The sequence below is a fragment of the Stegodyphus dumicola genome, chromosome X1 (assembly GCF_044657685.1).
Source record: "Stegodyphus dumicola isolate Sdum_Otavi_A_Nest chromosome X1, ASM4465768v1".
NCBI lineage: Eukaryota > Metazoa > Arthropoda > Arachnida > Araneae > Eresidae > Stegodyphus > Stegodyphus dumicola.
In genome coordinates this window covers 141,123,890-141,146,389 of record NC_140780.1, presented here as the reverse complement: position 1 = coordinate 141,146,389, position 22,500 = coordinate 141,123,890, and the positions used below count along the sequence as shown (strand labels likewise).

The 22,500-nt window shown below is 31.4% G+C and overlaps 1 protein-coding gene across 2 annotated transcripts in view; it reads left to right on the top strand.

Moving 5' to 3' along the window:
• The window catches only part of LOC118196261 (carbonic anhydrase-related protein 10-like), an 857,748-nt gene that overhangs the window by 437,478 nt on the left and 397,770 nt on the right, over positions 1-22,500 (top strand). For both annotated transcript variants that reach the window (XM_085807267.1, XM_085807265.1), the window contains exon 2: positions 20,712-20,759. In XM_085807267.1, the coding sequence (XP_085663393.1) occupies positions 20,712-20,759 (48 nt within the window). The remainder of the gene's footprint in view (positions 1-20,711; positions 20,760-22,500) is intronic.

Below are 22,500 nucleotides of genomic sequence, written 5' to 3'. Positions count from 1 at the left end.
TGGGTTCCCTAATCCCCAGTCGCCCTTTTAAAGAGTAAGAACGTAAGGTATTTGTCCCGCCTTCTTAGCATGCCTTCGTCGTGTAATTATCAGCACACTCGGCGCGTATTCGAGAGGTCCGAGGTTCGAGTCCCGGTGAGGGCATTGCTTATTTTTCACATCTCCTGCTTCTAAATAACCTAATGTCTCTACAAGCTGAAAAAGGTAGTCTTATTGTGTTTCTTGAAAGTGTAAAATTCTGAAAATCAATTCAAAAAGAGTGCTACAATTTATTTCTAATTAGGGAGCTGTAGTGAACAGAAGCTTAATATCAAATGTGAACGGAATAGCTCCTTCAAAGGAAACAATATTAATTTCGTTGAGGTTTTACTGAATAATATTCTGCGTATCTAAAACAATTTGCGTAAATGTGTAGAAAATAATAATTTGATTTGAATTTAAATAATTTTCCATCAAGAGAAGTCTACAATTTTTAAAATATTTTTTTACGTTTCATTCTCTTCTAGCAACTTTTCTCGTAAACTTTGAACAGATTAAAGTATTTTGAACAAGAAGAAATGCGATTATTTTAAACGTATTTTAATTTCAAAGCTTAAATTTTAATTAAGAAATAACTGAACAAAGAAAGTCATGACTGTCAAAACACAAAATGATTAACAGCAACATACTTGTTTTCGAATATTTCCATTAAATTTTAGGGAAGTTGGGTGATGACAGTTCATGAACTGAATTTTGGGATTTGCTTCTTTGTTTTCAGCGCTACTTTACTACCAGTTTTCCACTGAAAATTCTCTTTGTCAGTAAGAGATAAATCTACCATTGAGAATTTTCCCACGCATACTATTATACTTTTTATTTAGTGGTTTTCTTTATTTATTAATCGTGTGAAATGAGGACATATCTAACAATGAGAAGAGATTTAACTTTCTTGTTGGGGAAGGAATTCTTAATTAATTAAATAAAATGTTGTCATATAGCTCCATTTTTAGATTCCATTTCTTTATTTTTAATTCACAGAAGAATTAATTAATAAATTAAATTTGTAGCAAACAAAATGAATTTAATTTATAAAGGAATTTAAGAGCATTAAAGTAAATATTACTCAGCATTAAATCCCGTGAATTCTAAATATTTTAATCAGTTATTCCCTGAGTGTAATATAAATAAATGTCATTTGATCATTTTTTTAGCTTTTCTCAGGTATGGTAGTTAATTTTTATAAAACGTAGTAACCAAATAATTTTCAGTGTTTCGAATAAATGATTTAGATTTTAAAATGGAAACAATATAAAAAACAGGGATAGAGTATAAATTTAAGTAATTTATTATACGCCATATTAAAGCCCACACATTTACGTAAAAATTTATTAACGCTTAATTAAAACTGAATTTTTCTTTTAATTACATATTTCTTCCTCGTTTCTTTAGTTACGAACTGTATAGTTCAATGTATATTCATGACTCTATGTAATGGTCAAGACTGGTCAACTTCTACATATACAATACAAAGCACGTTATGAATCATATAATTTAATTCTAGCTATGAAAACATGATTTTAAAATAAGACAGGTGGACGTGCAACTTAGGCCAGTACCACAAGTGACTGAGGTAAGAACAGCCCTTGTACAGTCCACCCTACTTCAGTAACCCCTCGAATCGACTTCAATAAGGGCTTGTCGTGTATTTTGAGTTCCCTCTCGCCGAACAGATATTATACTTTTACGAACATCCATACCTTCTCTGAGATTCGAATCCGGGCTTATCGGTACTGTAGTAAGCATCACTAATCACTAAACTGTTTGGGCGGCATGTGTCAAACCAAATCTGTAAAAAAACATCAGACAGCAAATTTTTGGCACAAAAATATTTCACTAGAATTTTACTAACGCCTAATTTAATAACCTTAATTTTAGTTAGAATATAAATTCCGAAAATTAAGGCAGTGTCTGTAGGCTAAACAATTACAGCCGATATAGAATCTGTTTAAATTAAGGAAGTTATCTAGATTTTGTATCTAGCCTATTTAACAATGTCATTCAGTAAGCATTTTAAAATTAAATTACATGAGACTATTGAATTTAAATAAAGAATTACGGTAGTCATTTAAATGATAGCTTCTGAAATTCATAGCGAAAATCTGACTGGAATGATGTATGCAGTACAGAAAAAGCACTTATTGAAGTCTTTTAATATTTGAAAAAAAATCGAAAATCTAGTTATGAACATCATGTATAAATATTAATGAGAATATTATGACATAATGAATAGTTCAGCCTTAATGTACACATTTAGTTACATTAAAAAATCTCTTAATTGAGAAATGGTCTTAATTTACTTAAATTTGAAGAATACCTACCAAACTATCGCGTTTCTAGCAGCAAAATATCTAATATTTCTCAAAAGCATGTTTCGCTGTAATCGCTATTGAAAGTTAAAACGAATTAAAATGTTACGTTTAACAGTTTTTATTTTTATTTTTATTTTTTATTTTTGCAGCATTTATTAGATAATTTTTAATTTAGTTTCTTAAGCGCAATTACACATATAACAACATGATGCAAAACGTTAGACACTAAAATTATAGAATTTCACTGATGTGTATTTTCGAGGCAGAAATACTTGTTGGTATTTTCGTGAAATAGCCATATCCAATAATAACAACTACGTATTGATGTAACATCACAACGATAGTAGTTACGTGATGATGCAATACCGGTTACGCAATGAAACAATAGTCTTGCACAGTGAAAAGTGCACTTTCCGGGAAATTATTTTTTGAAACGTTTCCACTTAGGAAAATAAACCACTTTTAATTCATTTCTATTTAATAACTATTGCAAGTAATTAACATACATATAATTAATAGTGATTAATCAATTAGGAAAATAAAGTACTTTTAATTCATTTCTATACAGTAACTATTGAAAGTAGTTAACATACATATAATTAATAATAATTAATCACGATTTCTTCATCATGAAATAGAATTTTTGCATGTACGTGTAAGTGATATAACCATATTTGGTATTTAAAGTGATACTTCTGCTGTCTGGGTTATATTTGTATTTTAAGAAATTTGCTATAATAAAATCAAGATCATCTCTCACGAAATATTCATATTATACCGAATGAATCATTTGGAAATGGGCACGTGAAAGGAAACTATTCTTTAATTATCAAATAATCAATAATGCTATTCCAAGAGATTTAGAAAAATAAACAAATTTCAGTTTTGTTTAAGTGTGCTTAGATAGCGAAGAAAACATTATGTTTGTATTATAATCTCAGAGCTCATGTAGCAAATAAAAAAAAGTAAAAATACGTTGCTCTCATATGAAAAATCAAGAAATTATAGAAATTTATAGTTTCTTCTATTTCATATCAAAGCTATTATTTGAAAAAAAAAACAGTAAAAAATTTTTGAAAACCACAGGCTTAGAAATTAATTAGTATAGATTAAATTAATTATTAGTATAAAATTCAGGAATGCAAAAATTTAATTCTCTTTCCTTAAAAGATTATTTGATTGTTACGACTTATCGCAGTGCCCGGCATGTCTTTACGTGGCGTAAGTGGTTCCATTTCAAGCTAGCAATTAGAAAACTACAGGTTGAACTTGTTGGAGTTCAATAGAGTTTTCACATTTCCCAGTTCCGAAATATCTAATAGCCTTTACGAATTTATGAAAGGTTTAAGCAAAAGGAATGTTAGTTAATATCTATGGCAATACAGATGAATAAAGATAAAATATTTTGAGCTTAGACATTAAGCCTCTCTCAGTAATAACAGAAGACTAGAATTGCAGAAAAAATGTATTACTAAGAAATTTCATACATCGATTAAACTAAAAAAATAACTTGAAAAAAAACCTCTTTACAAATTCTTGATTGTAATCCATAAAGCATTTTAAAGTCTTAGATTAAAGCCAAAATTTGTTTAAATACGCTTGAAAGCAATCAAAGACTGCTTAAAGACAAAGGAAGAGAGAGAATGTAAGGATAGTTAAACGTTTTTGTTACCTGAATTCGTAATTCTATTTCATGTTAGGTCACATTTATATAATTTTATTTTGGCAAAGATAACAGGAATAAATTGTTAGACAACATTTGGACGTGAAAGGTCCTTTATTTTAATCTAGAAACTGTATTTTTAATTCCGTTCTCATTAAACCAAGAGTAATAGAGGATTTTATTTGAACATATTAAGTCAAAGGTAACAGTTAACATCAAACACTTGTGGTTGTAGGATATTTTTTATAATTAAGGATACAAAGTAAGGAATTATGGATGCCAAATTCTACTCAATATATATTAAATTAAAAGTGTGTTTTGAAATTATAGATTTTTAGTTCTTTCAGATTTAATCAATCTGCTATTAATTAATAAAACTGAGCAGTTTAAAAGCAACAAATGCACATTTTAATTACGTAAATATAATTAAAAAAATAAGTAAAAAAACAGCCTTAGTTTTACATATATTTTGAATAAAATTATCCATTTCGATAATGATCAGATACAGATCCCTCTTCTTTAGAAGAAGGGAAGATCACATATATTTTGCTGATATATTGCTGATATCACATATATATTTTATTTATTCTAATGAACAAGGTCATGTGCCTGATCTCCCTAGAAATCGATACGATACAGTTATGTTTGTAGAGTTATTATGTTATTTTGAAGCAGAAAGATATGAAAAATGTGCAATGACCTCGCCAGGACACGAACCTGAAGCTCTCGAATACGCGCCAAGTATGTTACCATTACACCACGAAGGTATGCAGAAAGGACGGAGAAAGCATCTTATATAACCCCCCTTTTAAAGGATGACTCTGAATTAAGGGACCCAATCGCCAAATCTTAGTAGTGAAAAAGCATCAACCACCACCTTTTTTTAGTTATGTAGAATCATTACGCATTTTGAAGCAGAAGACGTGAAAAGTGTGCAATGCCTTCGCCCGTGACTAGTACCTGGACCTCTCGAATATGCCTCGAGTGTGCTACTGTTACACCACGAAAGCATGCAGAAATGAAAGAGGAAACGCCTTATAAGTTCAAGATTCATGGCCAAATAAGTTTGACATTTTGGTTAATTTTAAATTTTTACGCTTTCGACATTAAATTTAGGTATTTTTATTATGTAGAAAATTTGTATCAACTGAAATACATTTAATTTATTATATATTGAACTTGTAATTTTTATTTTATAAGAAATGTTTCTGATGGCATGTATTATGTAACTGGTATAGAATCTTTAATTTAATGATATTATGCATTTTAAATTTTTACTATTTCTTTTCAGCTTTTTTTAACTTTTTAATGGCAGACCTGTTTTAAGATGTTTTGAAATTTTCAAATTGTAGTATTTATTTTATTTAATTTTATTTTGAATTTTACTTTGATTTGCATTCCTTCATGTTTCAAGAACAATGCTCTTTTTTTGGCATTATTATTTGGATTTTTTTAAAAAACTTCTCCACATTTGCTTCATCAGCATATAACAGTAATTAAGCAATTGATATAAACTGCTATTTGTATTAAATATCATATCAGCTAGAGTCATGTAAACTTCTTCAGAAATTTTGAGACACATGTCCTATAAATTGCAGCAAAATAGTGTAAGACCAGCTGTTGTAAGAACTAATCAATAGTATTTATTATTCATTATTTACATGACTGTTTGAATCTCGTTTTATAGCAATTCTTTCTTTATGAAAGGGCTTTCCAGATAAATGAGAGTGTGCATATATTAATAATATTCAGCCTGCATATATGCCTCTTTTGAGCTTAAAAACTAGTTAGAATACATACAACTAATGAGAAGAATGCATGCATCTTTAAGTATATGTCATAATTTGCATGTTTATATAAAGAATACGCAGTATAAGCATTTTGCTTTAAAATTTAGTGAATATTATATTATTTTAGATTCTGAAATTTGGATTTCCCTTCATTAAAAGCTTTTCATCTGCTAATTAGCTTATATAGTTTACATTTAAATCATATTTGCTGTTTTATCATCCAAGTTTTCCCATGATTTATAGGCATTTTTATAATTACCAGATTGCAAGTATATTTTTATTTAAATAATTTGAAAATTTACAAATAATTTATTAAAAACAAAAGTAAATCAAATTTACAAAGTTTTTACAAAACCTTTGTAAATTTGATAGTTTGTATCCAACCATCGAATGCCAAGATTATAAATTTTTTCATAAATAAAAAACTGTATTTTGATATCACTGGGTGAAAAATATCGAATTAATTACTTTTGAGTTAAAATGAAACTCTTATATTTTATATCGGTGTCAATTAGCATCTTTGGTACTTCCTTTTTTAAATATGTTTCGTTGAATACAATATGGACATGAGTTAAATTTAGGTATTCCAAAGCACATGAAAAAACCATTTATAATTTTACTTTGTAGGATTCTCCACTGTGTAATTCTCAAATAAAAGTGAAGAATCTTAAGAACTAGAAAGCGAATAATCGCTTGAGTTCGTGAGACAATAAGTAAACTTGGGAAGGGTTAAAAGACCCTTTATTATAGGGAAAGGGTTAAAGGACCCTTTATCTCTTAAATAAGATTTAACAGAACTCTCTCTTTTAGTTGTACAATAAAGCCGACACTTGGGCTTGAACTTAAGAGACTAAGAATCAAACTAAACTAATCTCAACTAAAGAGATATAGCCGAAGCTATCAACATTCCAACAGAGTTGGCCCCTGATTTCGAAGATTCTGAACGCTAACTGATTTCGAAGCTATCAAGGGCCTAAAGTACGGCCGAGCGTAATAATAGCTTACGAGAGAGTAGCCTAAAAAGGCGCACGCGTGCGGCTAGAATATCTGGTATCTCTAAGACAGAACTTCGCGGTTAAATACCGCTCTTCCTCATTAGCATTCAAACGTGATTCTAAAACTACGTTCTGGCCGGAAGTGGTACGTTAAAATTAAGAATCGATAGGAAAGGAAGTTTAACTCAAAACGTAACTGTTAATAAAATTAACCTAATTCTTACTACTTAATGAAAGTGTATTGAATTTGAATCGATTCTAGCAGAGCACGAGAAAGTTCTTTGCCTGGGGCACTTTCTAGTGGAAACTGGCTTGCATTTATGCTACACTGAAATAAACCCACGAAAACTCTAATGCAGCTTGTCCGTTCACGGAGATCTGAACCATCAAGATAACCAGCGTTCTCGAATATTAATGCTCGGCTGTTGCTCGGATAATCAAGGTGCCAATAATGTATTTTGTAGCCAAAACATATTACTATCCTTCCTTATTTTAAAAAGTGAGGTGCCTTAAAAATGCACTTTTAAGTCACCCATGTTATAGTGAAAGTGAATTGCTCCTCACTGAACCCTCGAATGTTTGCATCGCGTAAGAAATTACGGATGTCTTTGTTTATCAGTGAAATTCAAAAAATAGCTTGACGCGTTTTACTCAGGAAGATATACTTATAAACAGCAGATCAAGATTTCGAAGAACAGAAAATTTAAAGTCTGCTAAAGGTAAATATATACAGTCGTATGCATGCATGTACATGCAAATTCAGGAAGAAATTATTTGCATTTGTAAGTACCTGTGATTTATGGATGCATGTTGCGCAATGTTATATTTAAAAACTCATTCTGAGATTTTCGATTGTTAACTTGCATTTATATCTTTCCGCGAAATTTTACAGAATGGGTCTCAAGATCGAATGGTCTGCATTGCATAGCATCACTGCGCATTATTTCCTAAATATATTTTGTGATTTTGGCTATTCTCGCCTAATAGTATCAGAAACCGCGGCATATCGAGCGGCTTTGTAAAAGAGGAGTGCAGCTTAAAAACAGCGAACTCCTCTTTGAATTTGAGTTGCAAGTAAACTTAAGCTAAGCAAATATTTTTGGTTAGTCATCTCAAGATAAATTCCTATTTTTATTATAATTCTCGTTTTTATCTCTCACCAACCTGTATGCATAGGTGAGACACATGATGGTTTTGGACAAAAGTTTGATAGTTTGTTTTCAATGGATAAGTACGAATTAGAGTTCCTACATAACTTGCTTATTATTTTTCACAATGTCTAACTGCGCATATGTGCGGGACAATGTTTTTGGCTTACACTTCCAAAAATTTATATTTTCCACATACAAAGTTTATGCGTTCTCAGAAAGAACTGATAAGATTTTGGGTCAAATTGGTCAACCGAAAGTGGTATTTTGAATTAAGCCCATGACAGTTTTTTTTATGAAAACCTGTATTAAAATATAAAGCAAAGCCTTTCACGTTCAGTATTTAAGGCCCTTATATCACCAGGAACAATATATTAGATTTTGACTAAAACTAATAAACCAAAATTGGTACGTACTTTATCTGAAGCACCGAACAGATTTTCGTGAAAACTTACATTATTATATAATCCATAACTTCTTATTATTATATAATCATGACTGAGAACAATAGATTAGATTTTGACTATATATGATAAACCAGAAGTGGTACTTCGCTTGGAAATCTTAACGGATTTTAGTGGGAAAATATAGAATAACTATAATAAGAGTGTACTTTAAAATAATGCAGCACATATTAAGACTTTTTCTATTATACATAGATGTGATATTTATTTATGTCAAAACTTAGAAAAGAATGTTTTTGAAACAGCGCTTCATTCTCAGAATTTAAAATACTTATAATGCAGGCATGTTGCCAAAATATGCACTTGCTATTCTCCAACTCTATTGATAACGGCAAGGCATAAAAGCAAATAGTAAATCTGAAAACACTTATTGCTTTACTTTTTACTGATCTGGAACTCACGCTATTAAAAAAATAATGAGCACTGTTTATTGAAGCCTAAATATTGCGGGGATACCTGCATATGAGAATGAATTTGCATTTGCTGATACATGAGAAACAGGACAGAAAAAAATTAAATTATGAGATTGGTTTCATAATGTTTAATTTAAATGTATTGTAAGCATTTACTTTTATTTTATTAAAACCTAATTAAGTTTCATGTTATTCAACTGTCCAATAAAATACAATCTCTCATTAAGAAACCTTCATTATGTTAACATAAAATCGAAAAACCAGTTTTTACAAATGGCTAGTTACACCTAATAAAACATATCCTAAAATTTCGTATTATAGACCTTTCTATTTATTGAAACAGCAAATTCGATCCTGTTTACAAAAACGGTCAATCGGTGGAATCCTTTGCTCATTGCTATTTAAAACATAAAATTCGCGGGAGAGCGTTTTGTTGGCCACATCGGGCTTTATCTTCTTTATTTTTTATTTATACTGTAAATGGTGCTTAAATTAAAAAAAAAATCTAGGCAAGATAAAATATGTAAAAATCATTTTGACAAGAAAACTTAATGAGCCATATTTAAATTCACAAAGAGCCAATACTTATTTCTGTGGTAGAATAAAAATTGATTCGAGGTATACTTCAGATTGGTTGACTGCAAGAAAGCTTTTCTGACTACATAAATATTTGATAAGTGTACTAAAGTAGTCTTTTTCTTGAGCTAAAGTACAAGTTACAAGTGCGCTTTTTCTAATTAAAATGTATAATATAAGTCTGCTTCACCTTCATAACGTTAAATGAAAAAGAAACATTTTGGAATATCACTTTTTCTTGTAAATTTTGAATGCACGACATGGCACTTGGTTTTGAACTTTCTTGCTAATTAAAAAAAAAAACTGTGGCTTCGAGCAAATAAATAAATAATTAAGACTGGTAATGCTGAAGTATAGGCATACATGTTTCCATAATTCTAAATTTATTGCATATAGTGTGTATATATCTAACAGAAAAAAAATTCCGTGATTGATGTGAATATATTTTTGAGTTAATCCAATGGTAACGAGCCAATTGAGCTCTTGTGTAAGAAAATCTCTGATGCGGATTTTGCTCTTAGAAGAGTAGAATGGAAGCGCGAAGTATTTTATAGCTTTTTTTTTTCACTTATTTAAAAAATAAGCTCACTTTCATTTAATAAGGAGTTGATATTCTAACCCAATAATATTATTTCTGAAATTTTGTTCCAAGTACCTAACATCAAACTATGTCTAACATTTCCTCGATGATTTTTGAAAGTATTGTAGGAAAGCTGGTTATCACAAATGATATTTTAAAATTTATGATGCACAATTTACCGATAATAACACGAAGACAATATGATATCTGTATTATTTAGAATTTCATAAATTAACTCTTTCGAAAGGTTTAATAAAGTTATAGCATCTCGCATAAAATGTTTGAAAGAAAGATTTGGTTTAGTTGATTATGGAAAGGCAAACTAGAGCTATCTGCCTAAGGGATTACCTTCGTGGAGGTTTTTCTAAGGAAAACTGGCTCTTATACACGTTTACACATGAGGAAAACCACGAAAACGACCATGCAGCCAGGCCATTTGCCTAAAATCGAGCTGAAGTCGGAACTACCAGTGTTCAGTGATTTTAGCGCTCCGTCGCTTGTGGGCCTGTTTGAAAGAAACTGAGAATGTATTTTGAAAGGTATATAGATTTATAAAATCCGGATTTCGGTTGGATGCTGGACACTGGACATGTTCGTTTGGGTGTGCACATACATAAAACAATATAGTCAGATGTTTAAGTTCTGTTTTCAGATCAGGGTTTTATTTCTGGATTTTGGAGTTTTTGGTTGGGTAAGTATGAACTTTCAGGAATCATCGGTATTGTTCAACTGTGCTAACGAAACCAGTAGCCCGCTTCTGATGATTTCTGTTTGAAGATGGGCACTAGAATAATTACTGAATTTCGATATTATTGAATAACTTGTATAACCTGATTAGACTCTCCTTAATATTTCAACCATTTCCATATCAAATTCGGTGTTACCTTCCTTTTTTCCCAGGTAACAAAAATTAATTCTTAAAAGATTGGTAAAATGTGTCTTCTTTGTGCAACTGATAGCAGATCTAGCTGCAAATCGAAAGGTCTGGAATTTGAATACCGGCGAGAGCACTGCTGATTTTCGCGTCTTTTGCTTCAAATGCCTAATGAACCGTACAACTTTATGATGCAAAATTTGTGTTTTAGAACTGCAGCTTTGAATAATTCATATTAGACATATAGTGATACGATTTTGTCATTTTATAAATGTACTTGTTAAATTTTTGTAATACTGTTAACCATATTAAGGGTTGAAATTCTAGTAAGAATATGAAGTAAATCGTACAAATAATTTCAAGTAAGAATAAGAATTATCTCTCATTGCTAATACTAAATAAAACTGCTTGATTTAGGTTTCCTCTCAACATACTTTTTTTTATTTTAGAAACAAAATGTGGATTATACATGCAAATAAATCAAGTATTTATTTCTAACTGACAAATTCAGCAAAATTTGAGGTAACGCGAAAATTTTCGTATAAGTGAATGTTTTATTAATATTAGAAGCTGTGTCTAAAATGCTTTCTTCCAACAGATATTTCAATTTACACATTTTTAAGGTCTAAATTTTGACGTTTGCATTTTTAATTGAAAAGTTTATATTCCTCCCAAAATCAAATCTTTTCATTAGATATATACATTTCATAGTAAAAAATTACTTTCGTTATGTATTTTCTTTTGTTCTTGTATTTATGCTGATACCGTTTTTTACTGTCAAGCTGTATTTTCAAGCAAAATGTCCCTGAAATATGCTTTCAAAGGAATTTAATTGAAATATTCCATTTAGCTCAGCATTATATAAGCATACATTAAATAATTTAAGAAATTATACAAATTCCAGCGAATAAAATTTGCTACCGGAAATAAGCTTTCTTTAAGTTACGCAATCCGAAATCAGCCAAAATAGTTCTCCCGTAAAGTTCAATTTGCTGCAACTCCAAACATTAGAAAAAGATGCTTGTAAATAAGGAACAGAGACAGAACTTGTCAAATATATGGCCTCACATTTTACACATTACTACTAGAGGGAAGCAGACGCGAGAAGCAATCTCACATTTCCCCTTTGAATATAAATAAGCCTCAGACATAATCTAAGTCTCTCTTGAAACTGTGCTCTGAGTTCTGAAGACGGTGTAAATTCTGATCTCTATTCGCATTTGAATCGATTCATGGCAGAAAATGATCCGATTGGCTTAAGTGTTTAGAGTGAAGGGGACGAAAATGGCCGAAAAGCGCTGTAGCAAGTGTAATGCAGTTTACCTTACAAATAACGTTTTCCAATAAGGCCGTGACTGCATAGATTGAAGATGATGTCAAAGTTGACTATACCGATAAGTCGATTTAATGGGTAGACTCTCTTAAATTGTGTATTTCTTCATGGATTTTTACGCATAAATTAGTTTAATATATTATAGTTTATGAATTAATCTTTCATAACCATTGGGTATCTAATTACCGTCAAATTGACACTTATATTACATAAGTGACCATTGAGAATACTGAATGCCTCTACCCTAAATTAAAATAGCTTGTCATTAAATGCATTTTTCAGACTTATGTAAGCAGTTTAAAACCATTTAACTTTTACCAAATGAGCTTCAAAAGTCATCATTAATTAAGTACACTACTCCGCCAAGATGACATCTCCGTCATAAGTCGAGCTAGGCGGAAATGCATGTCATCCCTGTGGAAAATTTTTGTTGGGAGATAGTATATACAAAATAATATAAAAAATCACATGAACAGATTTTGCAGAACACTTCATAGCAACGGTACTTCAAAATTAAAATATGAACATCATTATCGTTAATTATAGTTATTTTTTATATTTTATATTAGCACACACTTCTACGTAATGTTTTAATCAGAGCTTTATCATCTATCATGCTTCCTATAAATATTTACCTAACATCAAGACATAACAAAGAAAAGCATCAGAAACTAACATATAAACGTACTTTAAAGAACTCTCAGATACAGAAGAGCTATGACATGCAATGCAAATTGTAAGTAAAATCCAAGTCATGCAAAATACATAAAATTAAATGTACGGTGCGCGAGGAGTATTTCGTGATTAATAAAAGGATATGCATATTTCTTACAGACCAACGTTTTTAACTGAACATATATATATATGGAAGCTCAGTAAATAATAGATCTCCCAGTCCTAAATTGTGCAACTTTATCAACTTTGACAATCCAGTCTTTTCGTAGCGCCATCAACAGCATTATCCGTATACATAAAGAAGTTCTTGAAAGTTCAGTCCATAAGAGGCCTATTTGGTGCTGGGTGTCTGTTCGCATGGTATTCTGGTAAATAAGCAAGGAGATTGTGGTGTTGTTGGCGTAACCGCCTAAAAGTAACGATACTAAGAGTATCAAATACAAATGAATTCCGCGCAAATAGTTAAACTAAAATTTAGTGGTTAGTACATTGCATGATCTTTACTAATAAGAATAAAATGACTTACTCAATAAGGCATGCATGAGTCGGTAACCCTCTTTTTCTAATCTCACATTTATTTTATCAAACACATTTTCTGGATTAAATATGGAACATTTATCACATACATATAAAATATCAAAATATCATAGCGCAGTCTTATTACACACGTGCAAGCTCTTCTTTTTTCACACTCACATTTTTTAACACACTTATCATCATGTGGTGACCCATCGCTGGTCAAACACATCTTGGAGTCGAACACCTATTGATAATCTGCTTGAGCTTTTTTTTTTTTTTTTTTTAATGTTATTCACGGCAGCAGGACGTAGTGAGTCTCAAACCAAGCATTTTCCTCTAGCTCTTAACTCTGCTTCTTTCTATGCATAATACGACGACATTCCACGTGAAAATATGCAGGAACAATGGCGAGAGCTGAGTGCGTGGCCCGAAGGCCCACACACTCGTTAACACGACGTCAGGCAGAAAGAAAGAGAAGGGACAAACCAGTCCTTCCAGTTTTTATACACTTCGACGCACGTGGTAGCGCGATAACGATTCAAGAATCGATGATTACATAGTGTTCACTGTGAGAATTCTGTGTTCTCACATTCCCTCCGCCGAAGAAAAAAATTGTCCCATCACTGGACAAATGAGATCCCTCTCTGCTGGATACACTTGAACATTCGTCTGCATTACATACACATTTCACACCAATCTTTACATCACTTGCAAAGGCACTGCACTTTATCATTTCGTTCGCACTATATATACATTCCACATTACTTGAACACAGTTGAGCTTTCGTATGCACTATACAGACATATTTCACATTAATATTATTTTATTATTTATTAACATATTTCACATTAATATTGCTAAAGAAATATTATGAATCGAATTTTCAGGAAGTGTGATACTTGAAGAAAGAAAAACGAATGCTTCATAAAGATCTCAATTTAGAAAAAATGAAGATAGAACATTAAAATTATTTAAAGTAGTGGAAACTGAATTATTTGTTGTTACGGTTGACTTTCCATATAAAACATTTAGACCGGGGATTTTTCTGTAACTCGCAATATTTGATCACTTTTAAGCCCCAGGGACAATTGACGGCAAGAGAGATAAAGTTGATATGAAACATTAAATCTAATTAATTGAGTTTTAAAAGTTGTATCGAACACCAGCAACTCACTTCAGAATCGAAGTGCTGGCCATACCTGTTATGGCGCCGTATTAACTCACATGTTAAAAGGTCGGCGCAAATGAGACTTTTTTGATAGTGAAATTCAATAATCGAAAGTTAAGTATATTTGAAATGGTAAAAGGTGTGTGAAATTTAACCATTGTTTAATAGATTGTACAAAGCACACGAAGTCTATATACATCATAAAGCACGCATTCCGACAGAAAAATTTAAAAGGCAAATTATCAATACTTATATTATATGTGAAAACTGGCTCGCATTACACATATGGAGAAACAAAAAACCAACTATCAGCTATATGCAGCCAGCCTCTTCTTCTGGTAATGGACCCGTGTGGAAATCAAGGCATTCAGCGGTCTTAACCGTTTTGCCATTAGTGGGGAGAATACGTAAGAAGAGCCTTATTCTTCTACACGCTTGCAAGAGAGCTGAATTTCCAGCAAATTCCCGCTGTTGAACAATCTTTTTACTATTCCATTACTACAAGCGTAGAAATTATTATTTAGCCGCTGGGGACAAATTTCAAAATCTGCAGTATCTCCAAGTTGAAAAATGCAAATTTTACTTTGCATAAGGATTACAAGGGATTAATTATTCATAAACTACGTTAGAGAAAAATGGTAGTTAGTATTAAAGAGCTGATAATAATATTACATGTATGTAGCATTTCTTTCTTTAGAAACATTTCTCTTTCTTTAGAGGCCCACCAGCGGCCGAGCGGTAAAGACGCTGAACACTGGTAGTTCGGTCTGAGGTTCGAATCCCGCGAACGGGCTGGCTGCATGGGCGTTTTCGTGGTTTTCCCCATGTGTAACGTGTATACGAGCCAGTTTCCCTTAGAAAGTCCTCCACGAAAGGCATCCCTCCCTTTAGGCAGATAGCCCTCGTGTGCTTTGCCATAATTAAATACACACACCACTTTCTTTAGAGATGAGTGAAAATATATTTAAAAATAGATTTACTAAAAATAAAAATTTAGCTTCAGAAAGGAATATATCGGTCGAATTTGAAAAAAAAAATAACAAAGAAAGTTTAGTGAATCAGAATGATGAAAAATTAGCCTTTCAAGAAAATGTTCTTCATTGTACAGCTGAATAATATGAATGTTTGAAAAATTAAATGCGATATCTTCTGATATGCAGTTTCTAACTGGTGAAGAAACGATTCCATTCAAATGTTTAAAAACCTAGAAGTTCAGAAATACTTCAAAAATAAAACTAAAACTACAGAATAAAAACTTCAGGTAATCCTTACTAATATTATAATTGCAAATGTGAGTTTGTTTGTGTGTTTGTTTGTTACGCTTTTACAGCTTAATTACTGAACCTATCATCATGAAATTGTCAAGAAGTATTTTTGATATATTAGAAAAGGTTATAGGCTATAAAATGTCCTCGTACGACTTTAATTAGACGAGATTTTAATTAAAAACTGCTTTTTCCCTACAATTTTCAGTCACTTTGTTGGATTTTTTTCTATTAAAGGGATTTAACTACGCGCCAAGTTATATTTTCACAAATAGCTAGAAAACGGCGGTTAGTTGAATTTCGAGACACATATACCCTCATTACGACAATTCGTCAGAATCCATCGACACTATTTTCATCTTCGTACGACTTCAATCAGTTGAGATATTAATTAAAAACGCTGAAAACGCTAATTTGAATGCGACTCAATAGCGCCATTAGGGATTTTTTCTTAGGTCTTCCCGTGTGGGCCCAATAAATTGGTGATAAAAATTATAACTTTTGATCTAATTATCCGAATTTCTCGAAATTTAGAAACTTTTGTCTCTCTCTGAATGATAGGAACAATGTAGGTGTAACTGTTTCTGTCGCTTAATTATTTCCAGCTCAATCACAGATGAAACAATAATCCGCTTGCTATTTGTTAACTCTTTGTTGACAGGCGATTCAAAAGCGACGGAGGGGGGGGAACTGCTATCCGGTCGAAAGTTGGGTTGGCGAAAAGGTCAAAGTTCACGGATTTACACGTGGAAAATCATTTTAAAACTAATAACTTCTAATTAACTTATTGACTTGAAACTATTATCAACATTTCGACTTTTGTGATATAGTATTTAATGTTTTGTTTCGTATTTTTAAAGGTCTATTCATTCGTGTTGTATATTTCTGTTATTGTTGCTTGAAAAATTGCATTTACATTTTACTGTGTGCGATAAAAACTATTGTTTTATCATTTTAAGGCGCTCGAATGTTCTTCATTTCTAAAAATAACTCTTAGCTCAAAAGTAAATACAAAATATCCTCGGCGTATAGGTATTGAAGAAGGGCAGTATTTACTGAAATTTTACGCGGAGTGTATTTTTAAAATTCACGCGAAGTTGAAACTTATTTAAGGATATCAACGCGAGCGAAGCCGCGGGTAAAGCTAGTTGTGATATAATTTTAAATATGGTGATATAATTTTAAATAGTTACTACAGTTGAACGTAAAAATTAACAGATACATTTAACTTTAGTAACACACCATGTCCAGAATAAAAATTATGTAAGCTGAATTTTTGCGATACCTTTGTTCCTACACTTGTCTTTAGGAATATTTTATGCTAATTATCAGAAATAATATACAAGACGTGCGACTAGCGTACGACAAAATTTAACGTATGTTACATATTTTTAGCATTTATAAACTCGGCATTCAAGTTATAATAGTATCACACACTATTAAACCACCTAAACATGAAATAACAAACACTATAATACACATTAGTAAATCATAAAAAATATCATTTAATGACATTTCAGGGGGAAAAAGAATCTGAATTATTTTGATTTATTTATTACCTCTCAAGATAAGTTGAAAATAATATCAAGCATTCCAAATTTTTAAATTAAATATCTTGGTCATGTATTTCATAAATGAGTCCATTTTCTTCTTTCTTAATTTTTTACGATAAGTATAAAATTTTCGTAAATACAGGTAAATCGAGCTGGGGACCTCCTAAAAAGTTAGATTTTGAAAATTTTTTAAACTAAAATTGCTAAAACATAAATATCTGCGTCATTACTTACTTTTTTTTTTTTTTTTTTTGTAAATGGAAGTATATGTGTGCGATCAAAGGTTTTTAAAAATAAATGCCGCGTAGAGACTTGGTGGATAAGTTGTAATAAGGGGCGTCCTTTTAGACTTGTTCTTTAGATAAACAAATATTTACTCATTAATTTTATGATACAAAAGATAAATACTTTCTTTTGTTTCAGATATTATTGAATACTTTATTTTAATTTTAGAAGAATAATGAATTTTTGTAGGTAAGTTATAAAAAAACATACTGAGAGAAATACAAGAACATTCAGATTAGTCTGCGCTCGTGATTCTTTTCTTTCGTTACTTACATTGTTGTTTTTTCTTTCGTATTATATTACTGATTTCGTCTTTATCTCTTGCGATATTTAAACCTAATAAAACTTTCCTTCCCGCGCAATTTTCTGAATGAGGTTTTTTTAAGAAAATGGAGAAATAATATTTACATGCTTCTTCGTTGTCAAGTTTCTGAGCTATTAGTAAATCGGTTTGTTGCTGCTTACCTAAGAAACCCCTTTTTTAATGGAAGGTTTAAATATTTTTTCCGCTATTTATTAGAAATCTTCAATATAGCATCAAATGCCAGTCATTGCGAGGTTAGGATTTTGTCAAAATCGAAAGAATTACATTTTTGGTATCGCATAGGAGAAGTAGTTTATAACGTTGCTCTCATCGAAAACGGCTAATTTTTTATTTCATTTATTTAAGTAGCCCATATGCCTCATCAGATATTTTGACACTGAGCTACTTGGTTTTCACAAACTTATTCATAATTTTCGAATGGTATTATTTTGCTAGACTGAGAGCGTATTTTTTCTACACAATGAACCTCATAATTTTACATTTTAATGTGATTTAGTAAGTTAAAAGTTTTCGCTTTATTGTTTATTTTGTACTATATGCGCAATTTTATTAAAAGCTTGATTTAATACTCTAATAATTAATTACTGTATACGTATTATATGCATGATAATAACTGTAATTTGAAATGCACGCAATAAGTTCTCAAATATAGGTAGTTTCGTAAGGAATGAACATATTTCATATTTCACTTTCTATGAACATATTTCATTCTATTGTTTCACGCACTGCATAATTTGTCATACATCATTTGAAAGGCGAAAAAATTATCTCTTGGTTATAATATACGTTTAGTAAACTAAATTAATATATGTGGTACTGTAAGTAATTTTTCTCTTTTCTTAGCTGGTGCTTTCGTGGTGTAACCGGAAGCATGTCTAACTTACGGTCTCAATTCGAGCATACCACAGTTCGAATCTTGCCGAGTGCAATAACTGGCTTTTTTATGTTTCTTGCCTCCAAAACAATTTTAAATCGTTCTACACGTGGTTCTCGAACTAAAGAGTTGTGGACGATAATTCGTCACCAAGTAGACTGGGTCCTCACCTCCCCAGTCCTCCTTTAAGTGAAGAAGATTGTTAGGAATTTTTCTCCTTCCTTTGCGCTTTCTTGATGTAGCTGGAAGCACATATGAGTAGCAGTTGGAAGGTCCGGAGTTCGAATCCTAGAGAAGACATTGTTCATTTGTCATGTTTTCTGCTCTGACAGAATTCCTAATAGACTCTACAGTATGAACGGAATTATTCTTCAATTCGGGATCACTTAACTTGCACAAGATGAGTGTTTGCTGCGATCTTGAACTGCCAGATATTCAGACCTAAATGTCATGTGACATATTTTCTCAAGGAACACGTTATGGGACACCTTTTAATATATAGTATTGACATTTCTTCCGTATCAGCCTTATTACAAAACTGAAGACCTATTTTCTGTATTTTAGTAGGGCATTCTACAATGTTTGGGCAAATAGAACGCAAGCAATGTGAATTATCTGTGCATGTTGACTTAAGATGAGCATATAGAATGCCTGCCACAGCAAACCTTTGTCTTTGCCCTACCATGTATGCACATCATGTGTTTTAATAACATAAGAAGGAACAAAAACAGTGTTTGAAAGATGGTAATATTTTCTCCTCGACTTTTTTAATAAAACTATTTCATTTAATGTTGAAAATACTTTAATTAAGTTATCTTATGAAATGGAAGACTATAACGCATTTTGTTTTTATCAATAATATTTGAGTAAACAAAGCCGTGAAGAGCAAAGCTAAATGCAAACAAAAATACGTATATGGGGGGGATATGTGCTTTTGAGGCTAATTAAGATGTCAATATTTTTTTTTATTTTCCTTTCTCTGTTAGAAACAGAATACGATCAAAGCATTTTAGGTCTCCTCATGTACCGAAACGAATCGACTTATAATGAAGTTCTTTTACACTGTGACAGATTATAAACATTAGCAGCTTTAAAAAATACGAATGTACTCATCGATGGCGTTTTAGTTAACGCTCCATTGTATCTCATATACGTTCAGTAAGTGTAAGCCTCGTAAATGAAATTTTTAAAGCATTTTTTTTTTACTCGTGGGAACTTAAACATTCGCAAACTTCAGGTGGCTTAAATTTAGTTTCTTAGTAAAATAGCCAATTGAATGAAGTTTATGAAGCTTGTACGTAAGTTGTACAAACATTAGGCTTTCTGCGAGCAGAAATCATATAATTTTAACTATGTTATGATCTCGAACCGAACCCGAAATATTCAGTTTCTAGGTGGACGAGCTGATTATTATATCGCAAGGACCCATGGAAAAGCCGTTTTTCATTCCTTGCAATGTGGGCCCACCAGCGGCCGAGCGGTAAAGTCGCTGAGCACTGGTAGTTCGGTCCTTGGTTCGAATCCCGCGAACGGGCGGGCTGCATGGGTGTTTTCGTGGTTTTCCCCATGTGTAACGTGTATACGAGCCAGTTTCCCTTAGAAAGTCCTCCACGAAGGCATCCCTCCCCTTAGGCAGATAACCCTAGTGTGCTTTGCCATAATTAAATACACCACACCACCATTTCTTACAATGTACTGAGACAATTGTCCGAAATTAAAAATTATTTTTGTTAATTTAGAAATAAATTTAGCATTAGATTTTATTTAATTTTCACATTCTTCAATACATTAATTGAAGCAATATGTCGCCGAATAGTTTGTATTATAATATATGTTATCTTCATTTTGCCATTTTTATTACAGGTGTGGATAGCAGCTGGGAAGAATGGTGGACATACGACGGTATATCAGGTCAGTAATTGCATTTGAAATTTAATTTGCATATTTATTTGACTCTATCCACTATGAATTCAATTGACTCATTTTTAATTAACAAACTTTGAAGATACATAAATGTAACACATTTGTAGGCCATACAGTTATAAGTTGTATAATCTCAAGCAAGCGATTATATAAACACGCTTTTGCGTCCACAAAAGCATACTATTATAATACAACAAGTTTTAGTAATGCTAAACAAGTATAATTAGTCCATTTTCTTTTATCTGCAATGATATATTAATAAAGAAAAAATACTTTTCAGAGAAGAGATAGAAGAATAATCAATAACAAGAGGCGAGAATGCTTAAATTTTAATGGAAACATTGTGCAAGTTGAATGTAATTTCGCATAATTTCAAAAGAACATTCGGTTACCATTTGTCAAGGTTTACTGAAATCCGTAAATCTGCTGATAGTAAAATAAATTATGCTGGCTAGAACTCCGTAAGCTTGTTCTATTCCAAACAAACCCCTTTACCATAATCAAACGTAAGGAATAATAAACAACTCAGACTTGTTTTTATCTCAAGCACAAATCAACAAAGTGCCAAACCATATACGATTTTGAAATCTGACTCCCAACTTAATTTCTTTACATATAGTTAATCATCACACTTTCGTCTTCATTTAACCAGCCGAAGAATTTCGAAAGCAAAATTATTTAAATATTGATAAGAATATTCTATAAAATTCCGATTATCTATGTCAGCTTAATACACTTGAGTTTTTGGCTATAGAAAAAAACAAATTTGAATTTTTTAAAATTCAGCATGGTAAATGCAGCAGTAAAGTTTTTTTTTAAATGTGTAAATAAACTTTGTGACAAAAAATACACTATATTTATAAAATAATATGTTTAAAGAAAGGAATTCATTATATTTTTGATGTTATTTAATTTTTCTACGCACGCATCAATACTCTCTTGTTATCGAAATGCAGATTTTGAACCTGCAAATGTTTCGTTTTAGATTAAATGTTACTTTTGTATCTTCCGTTGCTTTTAAAATTAATTTTGAGTTTCTATGGTTAACGCAAGTTATTTGTCCATAGCCTTTCGTACATTGATTTTCAGAATAAATATACTTAGTAGGTGGTTAGTTCCCAACGAAGAACAAGCTTTTAACATCGACAGCAAATTTGAATACCCCCTGTAAAGATTCTGGTATTAAAAATCGAATATATATTGACAAAGAGATAAAAAATCAGAAGAATGTTCTATTTCATAAATGAAAAATTTCAATTCTAGCTCATTTTGTAAGCATCTGTTATTAATCCAACAGCATGCGTGCTCAAAATAATGATAAAATGATAAAATTAGCGTTTGGATTAAAATTAGGGAAAATTTTTACAATTCTGCGCATTTTTCAAGTACAAACTATTTCCGTAGAAGAGACAGAAATTTTGTCTTACTTTCTAATTTTTTTGTAATTTCAGTAATAATCACAAACTCAAAGTGAACATTTAAACTTTAAAGAAAAAATACTTATGAACGAGAACTGTAAAATGTATTACGCAGAACTCTAAAAATATACGAGAACGAAATCTCCACAGCTTGCTGGAAATTCAGAATAAAACACTGAAGTCCAAAGATGAAATGCAATTAGTAGGCGCCTAAATAAGCTTTATTTCGGCCATGTATATTCTAAAAGTAAATGTGGCTTGGCGAAGGTAAAGTTGATAAGTAAGTTCAAGCAATAGGGAAGCGTAACAGA